Genomic DNA, 22,845 nt, shown 5'->3' on the forward strand with positions numbered 1-22,845 from the left:
GCAGGACTGGCTATGGCCACCACTACTTCCGGGTTCCGTCACTTCATTCTCCCGCCGATCAGCGCCGCAAAACTGAGCCTCTTCTATAAGGCAGCCGGCAGCCAACCTGCCAACACTTACTGACACTCACTCATCCCAGGGAGCGAGGGAGAGAGGGAGACAAAATACCTGCCGGGAGGAAAAAAAAAAAAAAAAGAGAGAGGGGGAAGTCCGGGCTTTGCAAACTATTCAATTTTTCTTCGCATCTTTCCCCACCCCCCTTCACAGTACTTAAAAAAAAAAAAAAACAACAAAAAAAAACAAACAAAAAAAAAAACCAAAAACCAACAACCCTATAGCGATCCTAAAAGGCAAAACCCGACCACGGAGTTCCTGGAAGAAGAAACCGGGGTTAAAAAGATTCCTCCTCTCTTCTTCATCATCATCAACCATCATTCATTCACTACCTTGACATTCCCTGGCTTTGATTGACAGCTGGAGTGGCAAAAAGCCATGAGACACGACAGTTTGGTTACATGTGGGTTGCTGACGGGCCGATCGTAACCTTCAGTTTGGGGGCTTGACAATTTTTTTTTTTTTTTTTTTTTTTTTGCGTAGCGAAAGAAAAAAGGAAAAAGAGAGAGAGAAAAAGGAAAGAGAGAAAGAGACAGAAAAAAGAAGAAAACTCAGAAACTCATCGTGGTTCTTGACTGTTTTTTATATACTATCGTTGTTGTTGTTGTTGTTGTTATTATTATTATTATTATTTACCCATATTGGAGAATAGGAGAAGCCTATAAGTGGGTTGCAAAAAAAAAAAAAAAAAAGGAATCTTCTTCACTCTAAATCACTTTCTTTGCTGGACTGGGATATTAAATATACGACACATCCAGGAGTTTATTGGAGCGCAGACTGATGGCGCAAAGGGTAGGTTTAAATCTCCAACACTTACCTATATATAAATCCTCTCTTAAGAGGGGCCTGTCCGATTTGCTCTCCTCTGTTGCTGCTGATGATGGCGGCCACTATTAAAAAATAGCAGCAAAAATTCACTGGCTTTTTGTGTGTGTGCATGAGTGTCTCTCTGTGTGTGTCTCTGCAATTGTTCCACGCTTTTTTCCTTTCTAGCTTTTCCCCCAGCAGAGCGATTTCCCTGCTCTCTGCCTGCTCAGTAGCACGGGTTTCACAGGGGAAAGCTTGCTGCTGCTCCTGCTGCTGCTGCCGCCGCTACTGCCACTGTCTAGCAAAGACTAAGAAATACATATGTGTGTCTGCGTATATATGAATGTATATATATGTATACACATATAGCTGCTTTTTTTTTTTTTTTTTTGTCTCTGGCTTTGACAAGGACAAGGGGAATTGCTACTAAATAATGTTTCTGGTAACTTTCAGATTATTTCCCCCTTTATCTCCCCCCCCTCCCCATGCACCCTACCTTACCTCTCTCCTTCCTGGTGTTCATTTATTTACCTAGTTGCTTTTGATTCTGCTTGTTTATTAATTTTTTTTTTGTTCTTCCTCTCTAATGCAGAGTAACTCTAGTTTCTCTCCTCCGTTTCCTTCCTTTTCATTCCCGTTTCCTTGTTAGGGGTTCTCCTGCCCGTGCTGAAGAGGACCGTCTACCCACACACACGCAGGCAGGCATACACACTTTCCCCCTTTACCTTTCCCTGCACCCCCACTCCTTCCTCAGCCTCTCCAGCCCCTGCTCCCGGTCCCAATTGATTTCATTTTGCATATTTCTCTCTCTGTTGTGGCTGTTCTTGTTTTGTTTTGCTCTGTTTGTGTCTGTCCGGGTGCTTTACTCTCTTCTGACTTTTGTTGTTGTTGTTTGTTTGGTTTGGTTTTTTTTTTTTATTCCCCTCTCTCTTCTCCTCTTTCTTTTTCTTTCTCCTCTTCCGGCCCGTTTTTTGACAGTACGATGAGCTGCCCCACTACGGCGGGATGGACGGAGTAGGGGTGCCGGCGTCCATGTACGGGGACCCCCACGCCCCCCGGCCGATTCCCCCGGTGCACCACCTCAACCATGGGCCGCCGCTCCACGCCGGACAGCACTACGGTGCCCACGCCCCGCACCCCAATGTCATGCCGGCCAGCATGGGCTCCGCTGTCAACGACGCCCTGAAGCGGGACAAGGATGCGATCTACGGGTAGGTGCCGCTGGGCCGCCCGGGCCCGGCTCCGCAGCGCTGGTGCCCGCGGAGCGGCCAGGGCAGAAGCTGGGCGGGCGGGCGGCAGGGGCTCCCGCGGGGCCGCGACGGCAGCGGCAGTCGGGCCCCGGAGTGGAGTGGGGCGGGAGGAGCCCCGGAGGGTCCGGCTGGAGGGCGGTGGCCGACTAGCCGCCCGCTCTGGTGGGAGACCCGCGCGGTGCCACTGCCGCGGCTGGCGATCTCGGGACGAGGGCGATCCCAGCCTGACTCTTAGCTGAGGTACCAGCACCCACGGGAAACGGGTGCTGGAAAAACAGACCTCTCGGGAAGAGAGGCTAGGCTTGGGGGAGGTGGTGTTGCCTTGTCCTTCCATTTTTCTTTTTTATTTACTCGGGTTTTTTTCCTTCACCCCCCCCTTTTTTTCTTATCCGTGGGGTTTTTTTTTTCTTTCTTGGAAAGGCCACAGTTAGGAGTTAGAGACGGCTCTTACTGCTTTGAATTTTAGTTGGAGAAGTGTTGTTCTGGTGTTCTCCTCCATGCCATAATACCACTCTCCCAACTTTGTAAATAAAGAGCTATTCACAACGCAGAAGATAGTAAGAATGGAAGGGATTCACTTCTTGCAAACAGCTCTTCCCTGAGACAGAAGACATAAACACATTGGGGGCAATGAAATGAGTTTTCTACTCAAGAAAGAACATGAGGAAAAGAGACGCATACCCAGCAAAACTCAAGGCACCAGGGCATTGCTTGGAGGGAATGACACCAATTCCCTTCAATCCCTTTTGGAAAAAATACTAAATGATCCTAAAATGAGAGCTAGTAACATCTATGACAGAGTGTGGGGCCTTGATCAGACACCAAAGGGGAAAAGAAACAAACGCATGATTACTACTTAACACGTAGATAATTTTTTTCTGACTACACCAACTATGGGAAAATATTTCACGAAGTGCTCCCTCCCTCCGCCCCCTCCCCTGCTCACTTATCTGGACAGATGGTATTTTACTTGGGTGTGCTTCCTAAGCCAGGAAACTTCACCACATTTTTGCTAGCAGGCCCCTTGAAAAATAAAATTACGTATTAAGGAGTTTGCAGTTTGCCTAGCTGTGCTCTCGTTTTAGGTCATAGCTGGAGGGTAGGGATGGGATCTTCCACGTTTTGCGATATGTTAAGCTGTGGCAAAAATTGTAAGATTCCCAGCTGAACTGCTGCTGAGCACATTCGGTGCCTTGTGCATTTGAAGGAGCGGTCACTTTTGTCCTCTTCGGTGAGGACTGAACGGGGGATGCGGTTCGGGTATTGCAATTTCAAAAGGAAAAAAAAAACAACCCAGCAACCCAACAAAAACCAATCCACTACAAACTCCATCATTTTTATTTCAAAATATTGTTCTCTCCTACTCTGCCCGGAGCATTACTGCTAGGCTATAGAGTGTGGCTGTGTCCGTGTGTCCATGTCTGTGTATCCATGCATTAAAAAAAAAAATACTTGTTGATTAGAGTTCTTCTTTCCCCCTCTCCCTCCACCCCCTCCCTTCTCTTTGTGTGCCACTGCCCGGTAGGCACCCGTTGTTCCCCCTCTTAGCTCTGGTCTTTGAGAAGTGCGAGTTGGCGACCTGCACGCCCCGGGAGCCCGGCGTGGCCGGCGGGGACGTCTGCTCCTCCGATTCCTTCAACGAGGACATCGCCGTTTTCGCCAAACAGGTTCGGCATCTCTCCGCCCGCCCCCGACCCTCCCCAGCGCTCCCGCCGCCTCCTCAGCTCCTCGACCCACACGGACGGGTGCTGGCAGGGGTAGCACACCCTCCCCCCCGGCGCCCCCTCTCCGGCGGGGCAGGGGTGCGCGCTGGTGGCCCGGCTGGCTCTAATTCCCCCTCCGCCGGCAGCTCCTCCATGCTACCAGGCTGGGACTCCCGGCCCTCGCCCTCCTGCATTAGTGATAGGGAAAGATAGCTGTGGCCGAGTTTTGGAGGCAGAGGGAGCGGGAGGCAGGCAGGAGACCCAAAGGAGAGGGCTCCCGTGTCACCGGCGGCCGGCTCGGCGCCTGGCCGGCAGCTTCTCTCCAAGCACGGTGACCCAGGGCGTTCAGCCGGATTTTGGTAGCAGCCGGTTTTGTCACACGGGTTTTTCCCCCTTCGGGTGATCCGGTTACAGGGCTAAAAAGAGAAGCTGTAGTTCACGCTGCTTTCTCTTCTTCTTGCAGGTCCGCGCCGAAAAACCACTTTTTTCTTCAAATCCAGAGTTGGACAATTTGGTAAGGCCTGCTCCCCCTTCCACCCCACTGCCCTCTCGTCCTTCCCGACCCCTCTGCCAGCTGCCGGCAAGCGCCCTCCGCCGCCTGGGGCCGGGGCTGATCGGTGCGGCGGGGCAGCGGCTGCCGGCCCAGGCACCCGGGCTGCGTGGGCAGGGGAGCGGGGCGCCGGCCGACCGGGAAGTTGCAGTCAAGGGGCTTCAAAGAGCTGCACTCTTAAAAAGAGCCAGGACAAACTCTCGAGTCCCATGCATTGCAAAGCTGCATTTGAAAGCCATGGGAAGCTAAAATGAAGGAAATAACTTCTTAAGAAGAGAGAGACGGAGAATTCTAACTTAATTCTTTTGGTAATGTGAATGATTTCAATATTCAAAGTGCCTAAATCCGCTTGTAAAAAAGATGCTAAACCATTCACACACTCACCACCCTTTCTCCTGCGGGCCCGGGGGATGGAGGGGAGTGGGGGTGGCAGCGTGTGATTGACTTCTCTGCGGACCCTCAGGGATGAGGGCCGGGGTGCTGAGAAGGGAGCAAGGAGAAGAGGAAAAGGTTTTCTCCAAGATCGCGGTAATAAAGCACTAATCACCGCTCCTGGAATAAATACGATAAAAATCAAGTGCTTAGGTTAAAGTTGATCAAAATTGTTGAAGCGTGACCAATGAGCTAAAATCCTGGATAATGACTGCGCGCCCTGACAATCCCCTTCTCCCCCTTGCCCACTTGGGCTCGCAGCTCTGTACAGCCCCCGTGCTCCTGTCTCCCACGTAACCTCTTGCTCAAAACTTTCTTGCAGATGATCCAAGCAATACAAGTACTAAGGTTTCATCTTTTGGAATTAGAAAAGGTAAGAGCCACGGAGATGGGAGCGGGGAATGCTATTCCCTCTCTGTCCTCACCTCCTCCTCCCACCCCACCTCCCTCACCCCGCCCTTCCCTCCCGACTGGGCTGACTTGTAAACATGGCCAGAGGAGAGAGGGGAAACGCAGTGTGACACTATAACCTGTACCATCAGAACATGTGACACCCGACAGGCATGCCTAGCCCAGCCCGCCTTTTTTTTTTTTTTTTTTTTTTATGTGTGTGTGTGTTTGTCTAATTTCAGTATTTAATATGTTAAACCCCTTCCATCCTTATTACCCCTTCCCCCAGTAGATTTTCTTTTCCTCACTCAGAAATAATATGTTTAACAAAAAGATATGAAATCACTCCGCTCTCCAGCTCTGGCAGGCACATTAACCCCAAGCAAGCACTAAATATTTGGAAGAGGCAGGGGCCCCTGCACGGCGTGGGCAGGGGGCTGTATCCTGGGATTAGAACGGTTCTAACCACAATCTCACCGAGTAGCTTCGTTTTACTGCTCCCGACCATTTAGACCTTTGTTTTTAGCCCCGGTTTAAATTAATCCCGTCCCGAGTGACTAGTTGTACCTGTCCGGCTCGCGTATGCTCCGGAGATACCGTCTGAGTCCAGCTCCCAGTGTTCTGATGTTATCATCAAATCTGATTTCCTTCTGCACACCAGTTCAAGCCCACTATCTTTCTCTCTAACTTGTTGCTGCGACAAGTCTCTAGAGAATAATATGTGCCGCAACAATTTCTCTATTGTTTCCTTGCCTTCAACTATTGTCCCCCTTTAATTAGAGTTACTTGTGGAGTAGTACAGAGGGTTGTCCTTGCTACCAAAAAAAAAAAAAAGTTGCAATATGATAGTTTGCCATTATTGATACTATTATTCTTGTTATTCTTTTCAGGTTCATGAATTGTGTGATAATTTCTGCCATCGGTACATTAGTTGTTTGAAGGGAAAAATGCCAATAGACCTCGTTATTGATGAAAGGGATGGCAGCTCCAAATCAGACCACGAAGAACTCTCAGGATCTTCCACAAATTTAGCCGATCATGTAAGTCTTTCTGTTTTCTTTATGGCATTTTTTAAGACTTTAACCTGCTTACAGGACCTGTTCCCAATTTCCTTGCTTTGCTGCTGTTGTCTAGTAGTATTATTACTACTTTAACCTCTTGCAAGCTCGGACCCCATCTTCACACTTTCTTCCCTCTTGCTTTGTAAAGTTATAGAAATTCAAAAGGTTCCCTCAGTTTCCATCTGTAAAGCATCGAGTTTGCAATGATTTGTAAAGTTTCCTGGTCTGGGCTGCTTGGAGAGTTAGCAAATTGTCTGTTTGATGTGGGGATAGGTGCTTTCTCCTCTTCTTTGCCAACTTTGTAATCAATGCATCAATGTAAGGAAACTGAGACAAGAAAGTTAGGGAGAAAGTTTGCTGATTTGCTCCCCCATCCCCTCTTGTGGGAATGACAAGTGATGAGAATTATTGGCAATACCACACTGCATTAAAAAAAAAAAAAGGGGTTAGCACATTAGAGCTTTTGCTTTAGAGCAACTTATTGTCAGAATATGGACTTATTGCCAAATGCCTGAAGCATCTTCATAATAAAAGACAGTAACCTTGATGAAGCAATTATTAACAATGTATTACAGAAAGCTGGAGAGATTGATGATTGAATAACCATAGGTTAGTGGTTGATTTTAACACTTTAGGAGTTGCTGGATTAGTGTAATGTGTTTAGGACTAAATGTTGGTGTGCGTGGTGAGGAGAGTGCCTTTGTTTTTCCGGGTTTTGGAGCGGCTCTTGTGATCCTTCAAAAGATGTAGATGCAAAGAGACTTTGGGATGTGAACGGAAAGATTGCAGCTGGTACCGCAGAAAAGGGAAGGAATAGCTCTGGTTAAAAAGAGTGGGTGTGAACTCCAGTTTATTTATAGGAATGCATCCCTGGGGGGTAAAGGGGTTTACACAGTTTTAGATTCAATTGAACTCCTAATCTAAATGATACAGTCTAATATTTTAGTGGTTGAAATATTAATTTAACACCCGGTGTGAAGTTAACCATGCTTTCTGCACAGGCGTCTGCCTTTATTTCCCAGTGTGTTAAGAGGAGTAGCTGCAAGCCCAGGGAGAATGAGCTTTCTAGGAGCTTTTGTTTCCTTTGAAAACATGTTGTTTGTTTGCGTATCTGATAATTACATTAGATCTGGACTGAAGCTGAATTGGGAGATAAAATAATAATAAATTCTTCTAATGTCCCCCTTCTGGCACGACTTAGTTATGGGAAATATTTTGGGACCCAAGCCTTAGCTTTCATTTTCTCATTTGTATTCAGTAAACATTACAGGACAAGGTTTGTGCTATGTTTTACATTTCAAATCTATTATTTTGAGAGAAAAAGGTATGCAGAGCTTCCTGAAAGTTTCCCCGCTTATCAGCTATCTCACATGTAGATAATAAACTCTATGAGTCATGACATAATTTCAAAAATATTTGTATCATGGCATTTTACAACCCTAAATTAGTGGGCATAAGTATCCTGGGAGAACACTAGAAAAGAAATTGAAATGAGTGGCACACTGAAACATAGTGATTCATTGTGTAAAATTTAGAGAAACAGAAAAAAACTAACATGTTTCTCCAGTACAGTTTCTTTACAAGCCTGTGTTTCAAGTGGAAGTGTAGAAATGGAGCATGCTTATGTTTATATTGAAGAGATTAGATAAACTAGCTTGTTTAGGGTTCTGGCAGATGGCAAATGCTCAAGCCAATTTGCAGTGCTCCATTATAATATTTAAATTCACACACAATGATAGGACAGAGGTGGAGGGGGTTAGCATTTTGATAATTTGGTAACTATTATCATCCCTAAGAAGAATCTGTGGCCCCAAAAACAAACTAAAATAAATATGACAACCCATTTATCTTGCACCCGTTAGGGTTTACCACTTCATTGGGTATTATAATTTAAAGCCTTTTATTTCCTGGAGATTTGAGCTATAACATTTTTACTTTAGCCCCCTGCTATTTGTTTTGAAAGGAAGCAATAATTTGTGCAACCAGAACACCAACTGGGAAATGAAGAGCTGTATCACATAGTTACATTTTATTCATGCGTTTTGGGAAATGTGTCTCCTTATTGGATTTTTTTTTTATATTAGCTTGTTTTCCTGACAAAACTTTAACACTCTTTTATAGCTTAGTCAAACTACCATATTTATATTTGCACTGTACAAGGTTCCAGCAGGAAGAAATCCACCCTTATTCATAGAGAAGGAAAAGCTTAAAAAAAATAGCTAATATAATCATGCAAGTCTATTAAAAAATGAGCTATCATTTCTGATCATCTACCTGGAAATGTAACAGTTCAAGCATGCAAATTTGTCCAATTTGACTCTCCAGGTTTATTTTTTTTCATTTGCCTTGATATGCATATTTAATATACAGCCGCAGGCTAGATCTCATTTGGTGAAAGTTGGTGCAGGGGAGATGATGAGCCACTTCAGAAGGACAGAGACAGCGTGTTGTTTCCTCTGTTTTATGTATTGGCCCGCTATTCTGATCCACGGGTCTTCCCCTCATGGTTTTATTTGCACATGAAATACTAGGAGCATTTCAACTGATTGGCTATGAATAATAATAACCCAAAAGAAGTGTAGGTTAATTTGTTGTGTGCCAAGGTTTCTCTTGAGGAGGTGACAGTTTGTGACAGCTGTTTGACACCCCAAAAATCCATACCCCTCTATTCTTGTTAAGTGGTGTAAAGCTACCCTCTGTGTGTTTAACATGAATGTGAGAGGTAGTAGTGGTGACAGTGGCAGTGCTGAACTAGGAACTAAGAAAGCTCTCAGCTTTATTGCTTTGCTAGACCTGAAAACCTGAAAAAGGGAAAGTAACAGAAACAATTGTAGGATTAACCAATATTTATTACCATATTACCTTATTACCATATTACCTTATTACCATAAGACTTTAAATGAGGTACTCAAATAGTGCATGCTTCCCCTTTCAAAATCCACTGCTCTACTATTTATATCACCTAATTGGAAACCAAAATCAAAATCAACAAAGGAATGAACTCTTCAGAGATACCCCTGTGCTGGAAAAAGGAGACAGCTGTAAGCGGTTTTGCTGTACATGTTTGGTAATAAGTGTGTTTATCGAATTTTATTTTAGTGTGCTATTAACCGTTATATAATATAGTTAGTGCAAAGGATCCAGGGACTTGGTAGATCAAACAGAGCAGTGCTGGCCACAAGAGGATGAAACTTTTCTTACTACTCTGCTGTGTTTAGTAAATATAAGAGCCCACAATTAGTGTTTGAAATTTTAACACCCTCAGTTTTTTTTATTGCTCTGAGGTATTAGCTGTAGATGGGAAGAAGGTAATTACAGCTACGCCCTGGCTGAACCAGATCAGTTAGGGGAGAAAAAAAAACCTATAAGAAAAGAGGAAAGAAACCTTTGCAGCTGCAGTTCAAGTTGAGTTTCCCAGCACAGATAATTTATTATTGTTTAACATAAACATTCTGGGCCTTATCCCGCACTCTGCCTAAATATCTGTTCAGCCTAAAATATCTGTTGAGATTGCTGAAAGATCCTTTTTTCTCTTTTCAAGTTATTCAAATCTGAAAAATATAATGCTTGTAAAATTTGAAGATTTTTAAACTTTTTTGAACATATGATAATGTTGCGTACTTTAATTACATTTCTTTTGTACTTTGCTTCACCTGATGCCACAATTCTTCCTTTAGCACAAAACTATTTGCAATTCTCCCATAGAAATTTATGGCTCCCCTTCCACTGGCTTTCGTGGGAACCAGATCAGGGCCTCAGTCCTTTTAATATTTGTTTATGTGTTCTAGTCAATTTGCAACTCAGAGGTAAAAATATACAGATCATAATTTATAAAATTTAATTAAAAATAGATAGAAATATACATACATCTCTTTTATAAAAAAAGACTGTTGACAGATTAGAAATCCAATGTCTTAGCTGCAGAAGAGAAATATTAGTCTGAATATTAAACCTTTCGGCTCTCAAATGAAGAGATACCTCTATTCTGTACTTTTGGACATCCAGACAATTTACATTTCTTTAATATTTCTTCTCAAAGAGTGATCTGTGCAAATTCCTGACATCTTGCAGATAAGAAAAAATAAAAAAACAGTAATACATATCTGTTACAGTTATATAATTAAACCTTTAGGTAACATTTCACTGAGTAACGAAGCAGTAATTGGGAGCCTGATGCTACACTCTCTAGGTACGCCACACTTTTATGGACTTCAGTGGGAGTTTTGAGAAATGCAGAATCAGACCCCAAAGGTGCTCTTTCTGTCTGTTGTGTGTCAGAAAGAAAGCTAAATAGCCAACTGCAACAATAATAGGGCAAAGTTCTTAGGATGTGACTTAAGACTTCGGACATTGTGGTAGGCCCTGTGCTTTCTGAAGGGGCAAGGAGCATCAGGAACTTTCCAAGACTGGAGATATTGTGCATTTCCTCTTTTTGAAGGGCCAAGTTATGCTTCAGTCAATGGCTGAAGTCTCAAATTTGAGTCTGCAGCTCAAATTTTATTATTGTAATTTTAAACTGTGTTCTCACGAACTGGACTAATAATGTATTGCACTATCTATTTGATGATAGTGTTCCCTCTTTGGTTTGAGTTGTCTATCTGTCTAGGTGAAGTGTAGCCACACAGAATGACATAGAAGTACAATTACAAAAAAAAAGAAACTTTTGATTTTTTAAGTCTCGGTTCCTTACTAGCAGGGGAATTATATGTACAATTTCAGTCTTAATTAGAAAATGCAAAGCACATAGCTTTTCAGAATGCTGCCACATTCTAGGATGGTCAAAAATTCCTCCTGACACTTTCCTCAATGCAAAATCAAGGGACAAGAATTGAAACTTTTACATATATACACAAGTATCCGATAGATTGCAATGCCTTGTGTTTTGTTTAATTTGTGTTATTCTGGTACATAAAAAGCAATCATATTGAGTATGTATCTGTAGAATAATATACCTTAGTAATACTAGAAGTAGTCTTTTTTAGAAAACATACATATTGTGTCAGATTAGAGTTTCTGATGGCTCATTTGCATATTGAAAGTTTCTTTACACAGTAAGTTTATTATTAATGCACTCCACATGGTCTTTAAGACACCATCCCGAACTTTATACTCCCAAAATATAGACAGGCACAGATGCACACACAGAAACACATGTGCATGTATTGGTTACCATGTCCTGAATAGTCTATCATATTTTTGTATACAGTGGTACCTAGACACAGATTTTTGGGGTTATCAGTCATATCAGACATTCCACTGTGTTTACAGGTGTTACTTGTAAGAACAAGGTGAGCAGGATTTGGCTTGTATTTGGGGATGATAATGCCTTCTGTGTCAAGCAGTTCAGTTCAGTTTTGTGTTTGCAAAATTAATTTACAAGATCTTTGAGTCCAACCACCTTCACAAAGAATAAGCTCTATAGCCACTGTAGTTTCTTTTATGAAAGCACTTTGTGTTTTATTTATTCCTTCAAGATAATGATTTTGTCCATTTCATCTGATAAAATTATATCGGGGCCTGATCCTGTCACGGTTGTATACTTAAAACTTCAGTTAATGCCTGTGAGCCAAATCCTGCTCAGCTTACCCACATGGGTATCACCTGGCCTGGTTGATTTTACTTCCCAGTTATAAATAAGAAGCAGATTCCTTATGGTTAATTGAGTCTTTAATATCCTCATAAAAAGCAATATGAGATCAAAATCAACCCTAGCAGGATTACATATACTCACAAAAACTAGCCAGACTTCACCCAGTGGAAATCTTGGGCATACAAAGTAAGAATTGCGATTTATCAGAAGATGTTCCCATTTCAAATTTCTCTGTTACAACATCTCTGTTCAAGAAATCCTGTAACAGTTAAAAATTCTTGCGGTTTCCAAAAGATTTTCAACATCAACAAAAGAGTAATGTGTCAGATAGGCTTTGTATGCCAGGAGACTCTTGTCCTTTCTGTTGCTCTTTTCTAGATTTAGCAAAATTCAATGGTGGTGCTAAATCATTTTTTTTTTAACTTTCAAGGGAAAAAACACTGGTAAAATTGTGTTTTCTAGGGAAGGCTGTGTGTGTAAATGAGAAACAGCGGATAGCGGTGGAGTGATCTCCTGTGGCCCCGCTAGTACAAGCTTTCCCCATATTGTCTCCTGCTTTTATATTAATTACAACTTGCATTATCAGCTGCGAGTGTGTAGCCCAGCAAATAGAAAATACTTTCCCTGGAGACATAGCTTCTTGTATCTATTTTCCATCTCCTTCTATTGTGCCCTACTCGGTATTCACTGCTTTTCTCCTAGTAACACTGCTCTTTAACACAATTAGGTAAGAGCAAGAGGAGTACCATATTTGACTCCCAATTATTAAAACTACTGGGAATAGATACAAGTGTGCTGTTCACTTTCTGTGGTATCTGGCATTAGTTTAGGTCATACATGTGTGAAATCTTTGTAGTATGCATATGTATACAAAATAGGTAATTGCATTTTGGCAGACATCATCCACACTCTTCAATGTGTTTCTGCAAAGTATATTACTAAACTTGCAAGAAGAAACAAGAAGCCACACTAGCAGTTTGTGTAATTTATCTAAAGCTATCTGTTAGATTTATTTTTCTTTCTTTTTTTCCCCCCAGTGTGATGATTTAATATAAATTTCATTGAAACTAACAGAAAAATTGCAACTAACATCAGTAGGCTTTAGGCCAGGATCTCTTTAGGTACCCAAACTGTACTGATAAAGTGTTTCCAGTGAAGCAAATTTTAGATGTGTCATTTGGTCCCAGTTTTGGATTTTTTTGTGAAGACATGCATAAAACAACTACTTACGATTAGTCATTTGGCCAAGAATTTTTTTGTGAGGGATGCAAGGTTGGAAACAGTCTAGGGGAGAAAAAGAGAATTTCGCTGGCATATAACAATGATCTCAGTCCAAAGCAAAAGAATGCTGCCTTTTTATGAGTGTGTAAACTCCACCCCTAGAATTATTTGTAACTTTTTATAATATTAAAGCCTTGCTATTTCCCTCCGTTTCAAATTTCTCCAATATTCTACTGTCACATCTAGTAAATATCTTATCTTATATTTTCTGTCCTTCAACAAAATTCTGCCAAATTGCTTCCTCAAGAAAACTGTGTCACAAGAAATATATTTAATTCCCAATCAATACAGTCAGTCTTTCTAAAAGAGGATCTACAAACTGAGGTCAAGAACAACTCAGCCTGGTAGAGACAGCAAGTGTTTTCAGCTGTGGGAAGTCTCATTCAGTTATGGTTTTGAAACAGAAAGGCTGACCTAGCTTTTGAAATATTGTATGATAGGTTTTGATGACATTTGCCTTAAAACATAGCTGAACTGTTACCAGTCAATTATTGTAATTTTCATATATGTGATAAGGAGCTCCAACAGCAGTTAATGTAAGAAAGCCTGCAGTACACAAAATTACCATAACTCACGGTGTTCCCTGAAAAGTTTAGCCTAGGTGAACATGTTGCAATTATTACCTTTTCTAAAAAAAGGTTCCAGCATGATGCTGTTGGAGGGCTAAACTCATGCTATGCTATTGTTTCTTTCCTTTTTCATGTATTTCTTTAGCTCTTTATCTGATTACCATCCGGCAAACAGCTGACGCTAAGAGGCTGCAGAGGGCTGAAGAGCTCCTGTCTGCTGTTTGCCTTCAGCTTGAAGCTATTTGAGTGGCTTCCTAACTCAGAGATAAAAAGAGAAGCTCATAGGCAGAACTGTGTTTTAATCCAAGCTGTAAAGAAACTTGCTCAGTTTTTGTATTTTATTTCCATATGAACTTTTCGCTAACCTTATTTTCAACTTTTTGTTCTTTCTAATAACATCTGGCCTGCTTCAGCTTTCAAGACTTCTCATCTTTCTGTGTTTCTCTCCACCTGACTCTGTAAAATGATGGTAAAATGTGGTAGTTGGTTTGTTTGCTTGTTTTGTTTGTTTTTCCTTATTTTTTTCATGAAATTGTGGGGGTTACAGTGTTAATAGTGATTTCTAAGACTTAATACAATAACCTTGATGAATATAAAATCTTATTGTTTGGTGGCTTTTTTTCCTGTTGTAATTCTGTGTGAGGAAAAATAGATCAGTCTTCTAGGTTTTGGAGGGGGTGGTAATTTTGTGCCATAAGTGCCGTTGTGCTGACAGGTTATGCAAATTTCAGACCCTAACCTGTCTTCTGATTTTACTCCTATCTTCCTGTCATGGAACCATGTACGTGGGTGCATGTGTGTGTCTGTCTTTGGAAGGCGAAGGTTATTTGGATCCTTCTTACCCTTTGGTCACATGAGACTTTTCTGGGAATCTTTTGAAGTTATGGGTTCTTTCCTTTGTCTCTGCTGTGATCCGGGTCAGACCCGTCAGATTAATGTTACTGGGTATTGTAGCAAGCCGTTATTTGGCAGTTCTATTCTGCATGGCTATAGAGCATGTGGTACTAATCAGTGCTAGGAGATTACTTTGAGATGTTTCAGTATAGATTCTGGGACTTGGTCCCAATCACACTTACACTGTATTTTACAACGGATAAATCAGTTGATTTTGTTGAACTTATTCCTACTACGCATTGGGGTAGATGAGGTCAGGATCAGTCCTGCTCAAAAAATTTATCCAAACCCAACATTGCTGTCTTCAGGTTCTCCTCATGCTTTAATAGTAGGGCATTATTTCACAATGCAGATTTAAACCACAATCAAACCTAAGAAGCTTTTTTTTTTTTTTGAGGGGGGATTTATTGTTTGTTTCGTTGTTGAATTATTATAATGTGCTCGATTAAAGTTGTCGCATACAGGTGACAAGTAACACAGGTCTTGCCCCTAGTCTGATCTGTTTCATGTGTTCTTGCTCTCCTTTTCTGCCAGAGGAAATTCCATCTCTTGCCTGCCTTCATGTGGTGCTGATAAAGCTCTTCCTGTACAGTAGAATTCCTGTTTTCCTTTAAGCAACAGCAGGGTATTGGGAATGATCAGGAAAGGGGAGGAGGACAGGAGGAGAATACACTCAACAAAGTAGCCCTAAACTGTAACATTAACTTTTCCTCACTTATCCTTTTAAGTAGCAGTTCCTCTCTCCGGGAAAGACAATACCCAATGAATTAGATAGTGTACTTGAATTATGTGACTAAAGTACAGTAGTTGAGGTCTTAGCCAAATTTTGCAAACTTTTATGTCTGTCTTCTGTGTTCCCTTTTGTAGTGTTTTATGCATGGTAATGTAGAAAGAATTGCATAAAAATCACTATACATGTTATTTTATATAATCACCTGGTGGTTATTTTTGACAATTCTTGTAAGCGAACTGTTAGAAAGATAATTCTAGAAATTCTTTTGAAATGTGTCATATCAAGGTGATGATGTGGGGTAGGGGATGAGGAAACATCTTTCCCAGTATATAACGTCTTTCAGGGAAAGCTTGCTTTTTCCCCTCACAACTTTGAATCTGTTGAAAGTTTTTCCAATGTTTAAATGTGTGACAGAGAGGGTAAGGAGTGAGGACATACTTCTCTCCCATGCATGTTCTCTTGTACTTCTTGAAACAGTTTCCCTCCTCCTCTCCCCTCACGGCTCTAGTCAGTCTATAAAAACAAAGTGTAAGAAGACAGTCTGCATACCAACTATTTTGATCCTAATGAGAATACCTAGTATCATAAACTGTGCAGGTTGATGGTTTCTCCTCCCACTACCCTGTAGAGCTCATTAAGAAACTTAATTTTTTTTTGCTCCTAATATATTCTTCTGCAGTACTACTCAAACAATTAAATCCAGACAACTCTTTGGAAAGCTTAAAAAAGAAAAAAAAATCTGTCCTGTGCTTAAACAAGTAAATCTTTGTATCTCCTCTACTTGTCTTTGCTGAAGAATTATTACACTGTGCAAACAGTATTGGTGTTTGGCACATTTGACAAATGCTAATGTGTATACTTCCCCCCCCCCCTTCTCCTGGTTTTCTTTCTATTCTTCATTTGCTGTTGGAATGGGAACCGTGGAAAAAATTCCTTGGCACTCTGACACCAGAATCCTTCATCTTGGAGAGACCATGATGATGCAACCTCAACGCACTCAGCAGGCACACCAGGGCCCTCCAGCGGGGGCCACGCTTCCCAGAGTGGAGACAACAGCAGCGAGCAAGGTAAAAGGTCAAACTTTTTCCCTCCGCAAAGTAGGCATGACTAAAATAACTCCAGTTTTTTTCATTATATCAGTACATCTGCCTTAGAGTAAACATGGAGTGGCAGACTTGCAGTATAATCAGCTATGACTTAGGGAGACGGTATTTCCTTTTCTTAACCCACTTAGCTGCATTTTATTATTATTTCAAAGTGAAATATCTAATCTTCAAACAAGCTTTGTAATAACAATTGATTAGTTCTGCCAATTCCTTTACAAATTTGGTTATCTACAGTTTATTTTTGTGTGGTGTAAGTAAATATAATGACAGACATACTCTCCAGTTGCAGTGCAGTTGTTTGAGTTGGGTTATAGATAGAGAGTTTAACCTGTAGTTTTAGCCAGGAAAGAAACTTCTATATGAAGTTATGAAGCTGCTAAATTATATAAAGTAGAAGAAAAACCTGAATCGGACAGAAAAATGTTTCTTTCAATGTTTGCTTATATAGACTTGTTTCTGCTTCTGAAAATCTGGATTTGAATGATAAACAGACATGCACCTGAGCTGCAAAATCTCTGATATACCTATACAGAGAAACCTTCTCAAGGGTTCAGGAATTTTGATTATTATTTCAGGTTTTTTTGTTTTATTTCCTACTGCACCCTATGTGTGGTCATCTGTATCCATGCTGATTGTGTGTCAAAGGCTGTCATTTTGTTATGATAGTGTTTTACACTACTTGTTAGAAGAATAAGTGACTCCAGAAGGTGTAAGAATCAAGGGTCCAGTGACAAAAATTGGGTAATGATGACCTGCTGTCACTCTTGGATCTTGACTCAGAGTTGTGGCTTTTTTTCCTTTTTTTTTTTTAAGACCAAAGTTTAAGGTGGACTCAATGCTTGTTTTTCTTTGTAAACATGGTAAGCTTCTGCTAGTGAGAGAGATATTACCTTTAGAAGGTCTTATGATATGGTCCCACCATGAGATGTTTCTTGTCCATCTGCAGTATTTTGCCTCTGTGTTTTCACCCACGTGCTCAGCAGAGCCAACTGACAGGGCTGACATCCAACAAGCCATGAGGGATCCCAAAACTGTAGAGAGGAGAAGCCTTCAGGGCTAGAGCTGCCGTGATAGGTCTCATGCTGTGGACCACTTCTCACCATGATATTTGCCTTGCTTAGGTGGCAGAACAGATATGTGTTTGCATGTCTGTCACGTGGCCCACTGCTTGGCGCAGAGCTAGATTCCCTTGTCTGTCTTACGATCTGATGTTGTACCAGTTGTAATTCTAGAAACTTGCAAAGTTTGTTTCTGGTAGGGTGGTTTGGTTTTGTCTCCTATTTGTAAGAATTGTTTATACATTTGTAATCTTATAGCTGATAGAAAGCAGTCATGGCACAGGGTGTGATCCAACTCCAACGTAAGTCACAAGGACTTTTTTCTATGAGGTTAGATTGAAGTTGTACAAGACCTAGCGTGAACCATTACAGATTCAGCAGCTAATGATGAAAGGGAGAGCTTGACTGCTAAACACCATATTGGTGTTTATTAACTGGCCACAGCTAATAAATAATAGCTATTTATGCCTATTAGCTGTCTGTAGGCTTTACTGCTGATCAAATGTTTACATGGTATATTGTAGTTAAGATGCTTGGTGTAGCAGATGATCATTTGCATACTTAAAAATTATTCCTTTGAGTGGTCTACCACAGCATCTTCATTCCATCCATAGGTATGAAATTTCCGCAGAACTGTATCTTCACTGTGCCTCAGTAACCCTTTAGAAACTAGAAAAGTTCCTTTGTTGAGCCATATAAAGAAATCCTTTGTATCAATATCCAGGGATCTTGCATTTCACTAGTCTCTGACCCCTTGTCATGTAACTCATGGTGCTTGGGAAATATTGATAAGCATTAGAAAAAGCAGTTGATGACGACTACACCAACTTCCCATTGGAAACTGAGTTTTCTGCTAATATAATATGACTTTAACAAACCTGTTAGACTCATTTCTGCAGAAGGGGAACAACCACTGAAGGACCAAATCAGTCACTAGTGCTGCCCAGTCTAGCACGGTAAAACATCTCTAGTATGCTTCCCCTTGTGCTCAGTTGGGCCTTTTAAAAGAAAGCAGACGTCCGGTGGTAAATCACTCTTCCACTCAGCTGCTGGCAACTAAAAGATGATTCTACCAGCAAAATTCCCATTGGAGATGGCTCTGGATTGCTCTCCCTCTCTTAATCCTGGAAAAGACTAAAGAGAGGGAGGTATGTCTTGAATTTTCATTACGCTTCCTTGAGAGGGGCAGGGTTTACCTTATAATTTGTGAACTGGCAGTGAGTTGGTCTCATGATGAATAGATGCCCTCTTGAGCTATTCTGGTGCAGTTATTTGGGTCAACTTGGTTTCCCTGCAGTTTTTTCAAGAATATCCACAAATGCTACTTCAAGTTGCACTTACCCCAAAGGATTTCTTGGAAATGGGAGCTCATTAAAGAGTCTTGTGTTACATTAGTAAATTACAGCCTTCTGCATTAAGGCCTGGTGGCAGCAGAGATTGATTCACATTAGAGTCAGTCTGTTCTGGCTTTTGAGAGAACTCTTTCCAGGGGTCTCTGCTTTTGCCTTAAGTCTATGATGTGAAGCTCGTGATTTTTTTCTCTTTTAATATTATTATTTTATTTTGGGAAGGTGGGGGGGAAGATGGAAAGGACTTGGTTGAGTGATGACTGTCTTTTGCAGACTTTCTCTGCATGAGGTAGATCTATTTATTGCTTGGAAGAATCCATCCATAATTCTTAAAGTTTGAACCAAATAAAGAATGTTTAGTCATTTTGTCTGTTTATGAGCACAGTCTCTCCATGACAGTGCATGGCTGCCCTCTGGCATCAAAAGGGTTAATATGGTCCATGTTTGGTATTATTAGAAACATGCTGGTATTGAAAGAGTTAAAGAAAGGGCCTTCAGGCAGTAAATGTTGAAAGATTATCCTAATTTTATTAGTGGTAAGTGTCTATGTTGTTCTTAACATGTCACCTCACTTGTTCAACAGAAAACTAAGCTATACAATACACTGATCATTTGACAAACCAAAGTAGTAACAATCTGTAATCCAACAAGCATTTTTTGACTTTATCCCAGTTCAGATTCACAAATGCAAATCAATTCTGTGTAATACTATTTTAGAGATTAGAAGTTATGTAGTAGGTCTGATCAACTTTCCCCCTGCTCTAGAAAGAGAAAGAGTTAAATATATCCAATAATAAAAGTAAAACACTCTAAACATATTACAAAAAGGAGAAGCTGATTTAATGGTCTAATGAGGCCATCTTCCAGAGACTTGTTTTGTGTAGGGCTTGCTTTGACCTTTCACTTTGCTCAGGAGCCCAACGCTTCATTTTTCACATTCTTGCAATTACGTTAACGCTTCAAGCATTTCTGACTCCAAGTCAGCTAGCAACACCAGGCATAACTCAACACTGTGAGTTTTTCTCCTCTCTGTAGATTCATTAACAGGTCACCGGGGTCCCAACTGAAATTTAAAACTGACTGGTTCTGTTGGGTTAGCTGAGTTATAGCAAAGGAGATGGCAGGAAAGGGGGTGAGAGAAGGGGAGAGGAGAGAGAAGACCCTGGGGTTTTGGCCAGGGAATATATGTGTAAAAACTGTAAGTGGAAGATTAAAAGGTGTGTGTAGCTTTATCATCCACCCTTTTCTTTTGAGAGGAAAAAACACATCTGAAAGTCTTCTGGGGTATTGTGTTTTCTTTATCCTTTGTGAAACAAAGTGAAAACAGCCCCTGCCTTTACATGAAAGGCTAAATGACTTCTAGAATTTGGCATCAGTTTGTACCACAGTGATGGATGTGATGCTCCCAGTCTTTAATTCTTATTTAATTTCTTTATGGATATTGCAAATAATGAATATGGCAGATTATGCATGAAAAGTGAGAAATAAATCTTTTTAAGGTTTAAAAACATGTGGTCTATAGGAAAACACCAGGGAATAATTTCAGTTTCATATTTTATGATACCAGGATTGTATATATTTTATGATACTTTGTCATATTCATAGTTCAGTCACTCAAAGGGCCTGTTTTCCTTCAGGACCTTTCAGGAAGGCCAGCATCTTTTTAGGATTAGACTTGGGTGACTAACTGGATCATAAGTGAGAAGCCAGAGACAAGAAACTTCTTATAGGTTATAGGGCAGTAAAAATATAAAGGAGTATCATATCCACTCTGCTTTACCCATGTGAGTGAGTAACTCATTGATATGTGGGTTTCTTGGCTTAGTGGCTTTTTTTGATGGGACTACTTGTGCTGAATGATCTGGCCCTTTATAAATAATATCTGAGGCTACTCTCTAGGGCAAATCTCAAAGTAATTTTGAAGCACTTATGTGCAAGTTTGATGTTTGTCTCACAAATCTGCCCACAATAGCCTTCTTTGGCAAAGATTCCTAATCTGATTCAGGGCAAAGTCAACTGAAATACTAGCTGAAATTACGCATTGTTCACAGGTTAACTCTCTGGATTGGTGCTTGTTGGAAAAATTAGGTAGTATATTTCTTATTCAGCATATACAATCTTGTAATAACTATAGTATTAAATCAAATTTGTTTACAAAACTAGCTGACAAAGCCCAAAGCCCAAATACTATTCTAGTATTGGAAACTCTACTAGAACTACATAAATCTTTGAACCAAACTCCAGTAGTCAGAAAAAGGAGAGAAATAGGTTGATGTTAGTAATAATTAAAAAATAACATATTCGTGCAAAGTCTTTGGAAACAATTCCAAAAGCTAATGCTACAGCTTCTTTTTCTTAGTCCTGTAAATAAGCCTGCTGAAGCTAGTATGCATATTCATCATAATATTCAGAACATAATTTTCCTTTGTATTTTTACTTATAAAGGTATAGGGTATGGTTTTATTGGAAGAGAGCAGTCTTCTATAAGAAAGAAAATTCCTCATAGAAAGGCTCAAACATCCAGACTGTGAAAAATCAAACTTCCTATTAAATAATGCTTCACTGGAGTTGCATTATTTCAGAAGGCACAGCCCTCATAAAGGTGAACTGTATGAAGTATGAAAAACTCTTAAAGAACAATGACTTTTTTCAGCTGAGGAAGATACAGGAAGCAAGTAGCCCTAATTAATTCATCTTTTCCTTTCAAGTTTGAGAGGCCCGTCCTTGTGTTGATATGTATGAGTAATTCCCATTAATGGTGGTGGGAGTTACGCATGTGCATTGACAGAAGAATAGACCCCTCAGTGTTCAAAGCACATGAAATTTACATTTTTTCCATTGCTGTAATTGAGATGTTGACAAATTGAAGAATATTGATGAGCCTTTGTTTTAAGTATTTCTTGCCAAGTTTGCTTTATTTTTTCATGGTTTGAACAATGGTGTGGGTTCAGCAGCAATGAATAATAAGGGTAGAGTAAAGATAACTTTGTATTTCAATATTTTGATGTGCCTGTATGAAATAAATTCTTAGGCAAATGGAATATGTTGTTTTAATCATTAGCTATGCATGAAAGAAAAATTGATGTTGACATCTTTGCTGTAAAATCGTTGTAATGGGGCCTTCCTTACAATTCATTTTTGTAAAATTCATTTTGTACATTTTGCAGCAATTGAACAATCCTTGCACTGTGAATAGGCAGAATTCCCAGAAATACTGAGACAGTTGGCCCAGTAACTGCTGAGCTCACACTGCACACCACATGCACATTAACCATGATGATGCCAGAACCAGCGTAGCTAAATATAGTCAAATTTTAGTATTCTCCCATCCTTTCTTTCTGTCTATTGTATAAACAAATATATCTTTTTGCAGTTTTTGTTTGATTGCTGAAGTCAGCAAACATTTATGTCCCTACCCACTTTTCAATAAGTAACATTAAAATTTCATAGGGAATATTCACTTCACTATACAGTTTTCTAATAATCAGGCTGGTAGCAACTGCAGATTCCTCACCCTTTATTAAATTAAAGCTAAGAATGCATATGTGGTGTTTAAAATATTATACTTGTATTTATTCGTAGTTAAGTTTCTCACCTCACTCTTACCTTTGAATCCACGTAGGTTTCTATGTTTAGGTGTAGATAAAAATCTATATACACATTAGAAAACATTTACTTCCATATTTGTAGTAAGTTGTGCTGGAGTTTCAAATGCAGCCTAGTAAAACTCTGTCAATGGAATGTTTTCAGAGTGCCAGTAATCTCTTTAAAATAACCCTAAATACAATATGACAGATGCCATCTGGAATAATCTTTTCCTAGTTGTTTTCAGCTTTTATTTTTTCCTACAGCTAAGTTCATGTAAAACTGGTCACTAACTGTTATGGTAAACATAGTGAACTCTTTCCTCCACTTTTGTATATGAACGTTTGGAGAAAATAACTACAAAATTTTACTT

At 40.5% G+C, this 22,845-nt stretch overlaps 1 protein-coding gene across 1 annotated transcript in view; it reads left to right on the forward strand.

Annotated features, from left to right (window-relative positions):
* Positions 1-598: 598 nt before the first annotated feature.
* Positions 599-22,845, forward strand: part of LOC113963090 (homeobox protein Meis2-like) — a gene marked incomplete at its 3' end in the record, with an annotated part of 41,878 nt that continues 19,631 nt past the window's right edge. Inside the window, exons 1-7 of the mRNA XM_027673876.1 lie at positions 599-906; positions 1,900-2,132; positions 3,697-3,838; positions 4,338-4,388; positions 5,179-5,229; positions 6,137-6,286; positions 16,327-16,441. Of these exons, the coding sequence (XP_027529677.1) occupies positions 895-906; positions 1,900-2,132; positions 3,697-3,838; positions 4,338-4,388; positions 5,179-5,229; positions 6,137-6,286; positions 16,327-16,441 (754 nt within the window). The remainder of the gene's footprint in view (positions 907-1,899; positions 2,133-3,696; positions 3,839-4,337; positions 4,389-5,178; positions 5,230-6,136; positions 6,287-16,326; positions 16,442-22,845) is intronic.

The sequence above is a fragment of the Neopelma chrysocephalum genome, unplaced genomic scaffold, assembly GCF_003984885.1.
Source record: "Neopelma chrysocephalum unplaced genomic scaffold, ASM398488v2 Primary Assembly neopelma1_191142, whole genome shotgun sequence".
In the NCBI taxonomy this organism is placed as follows: domain Eukaryota; kingdom Metazoa; phylum Chordata; class Aves; order Passeriformes; family Pipridae; genus Neopelma; species Neopelma chrysocephalum.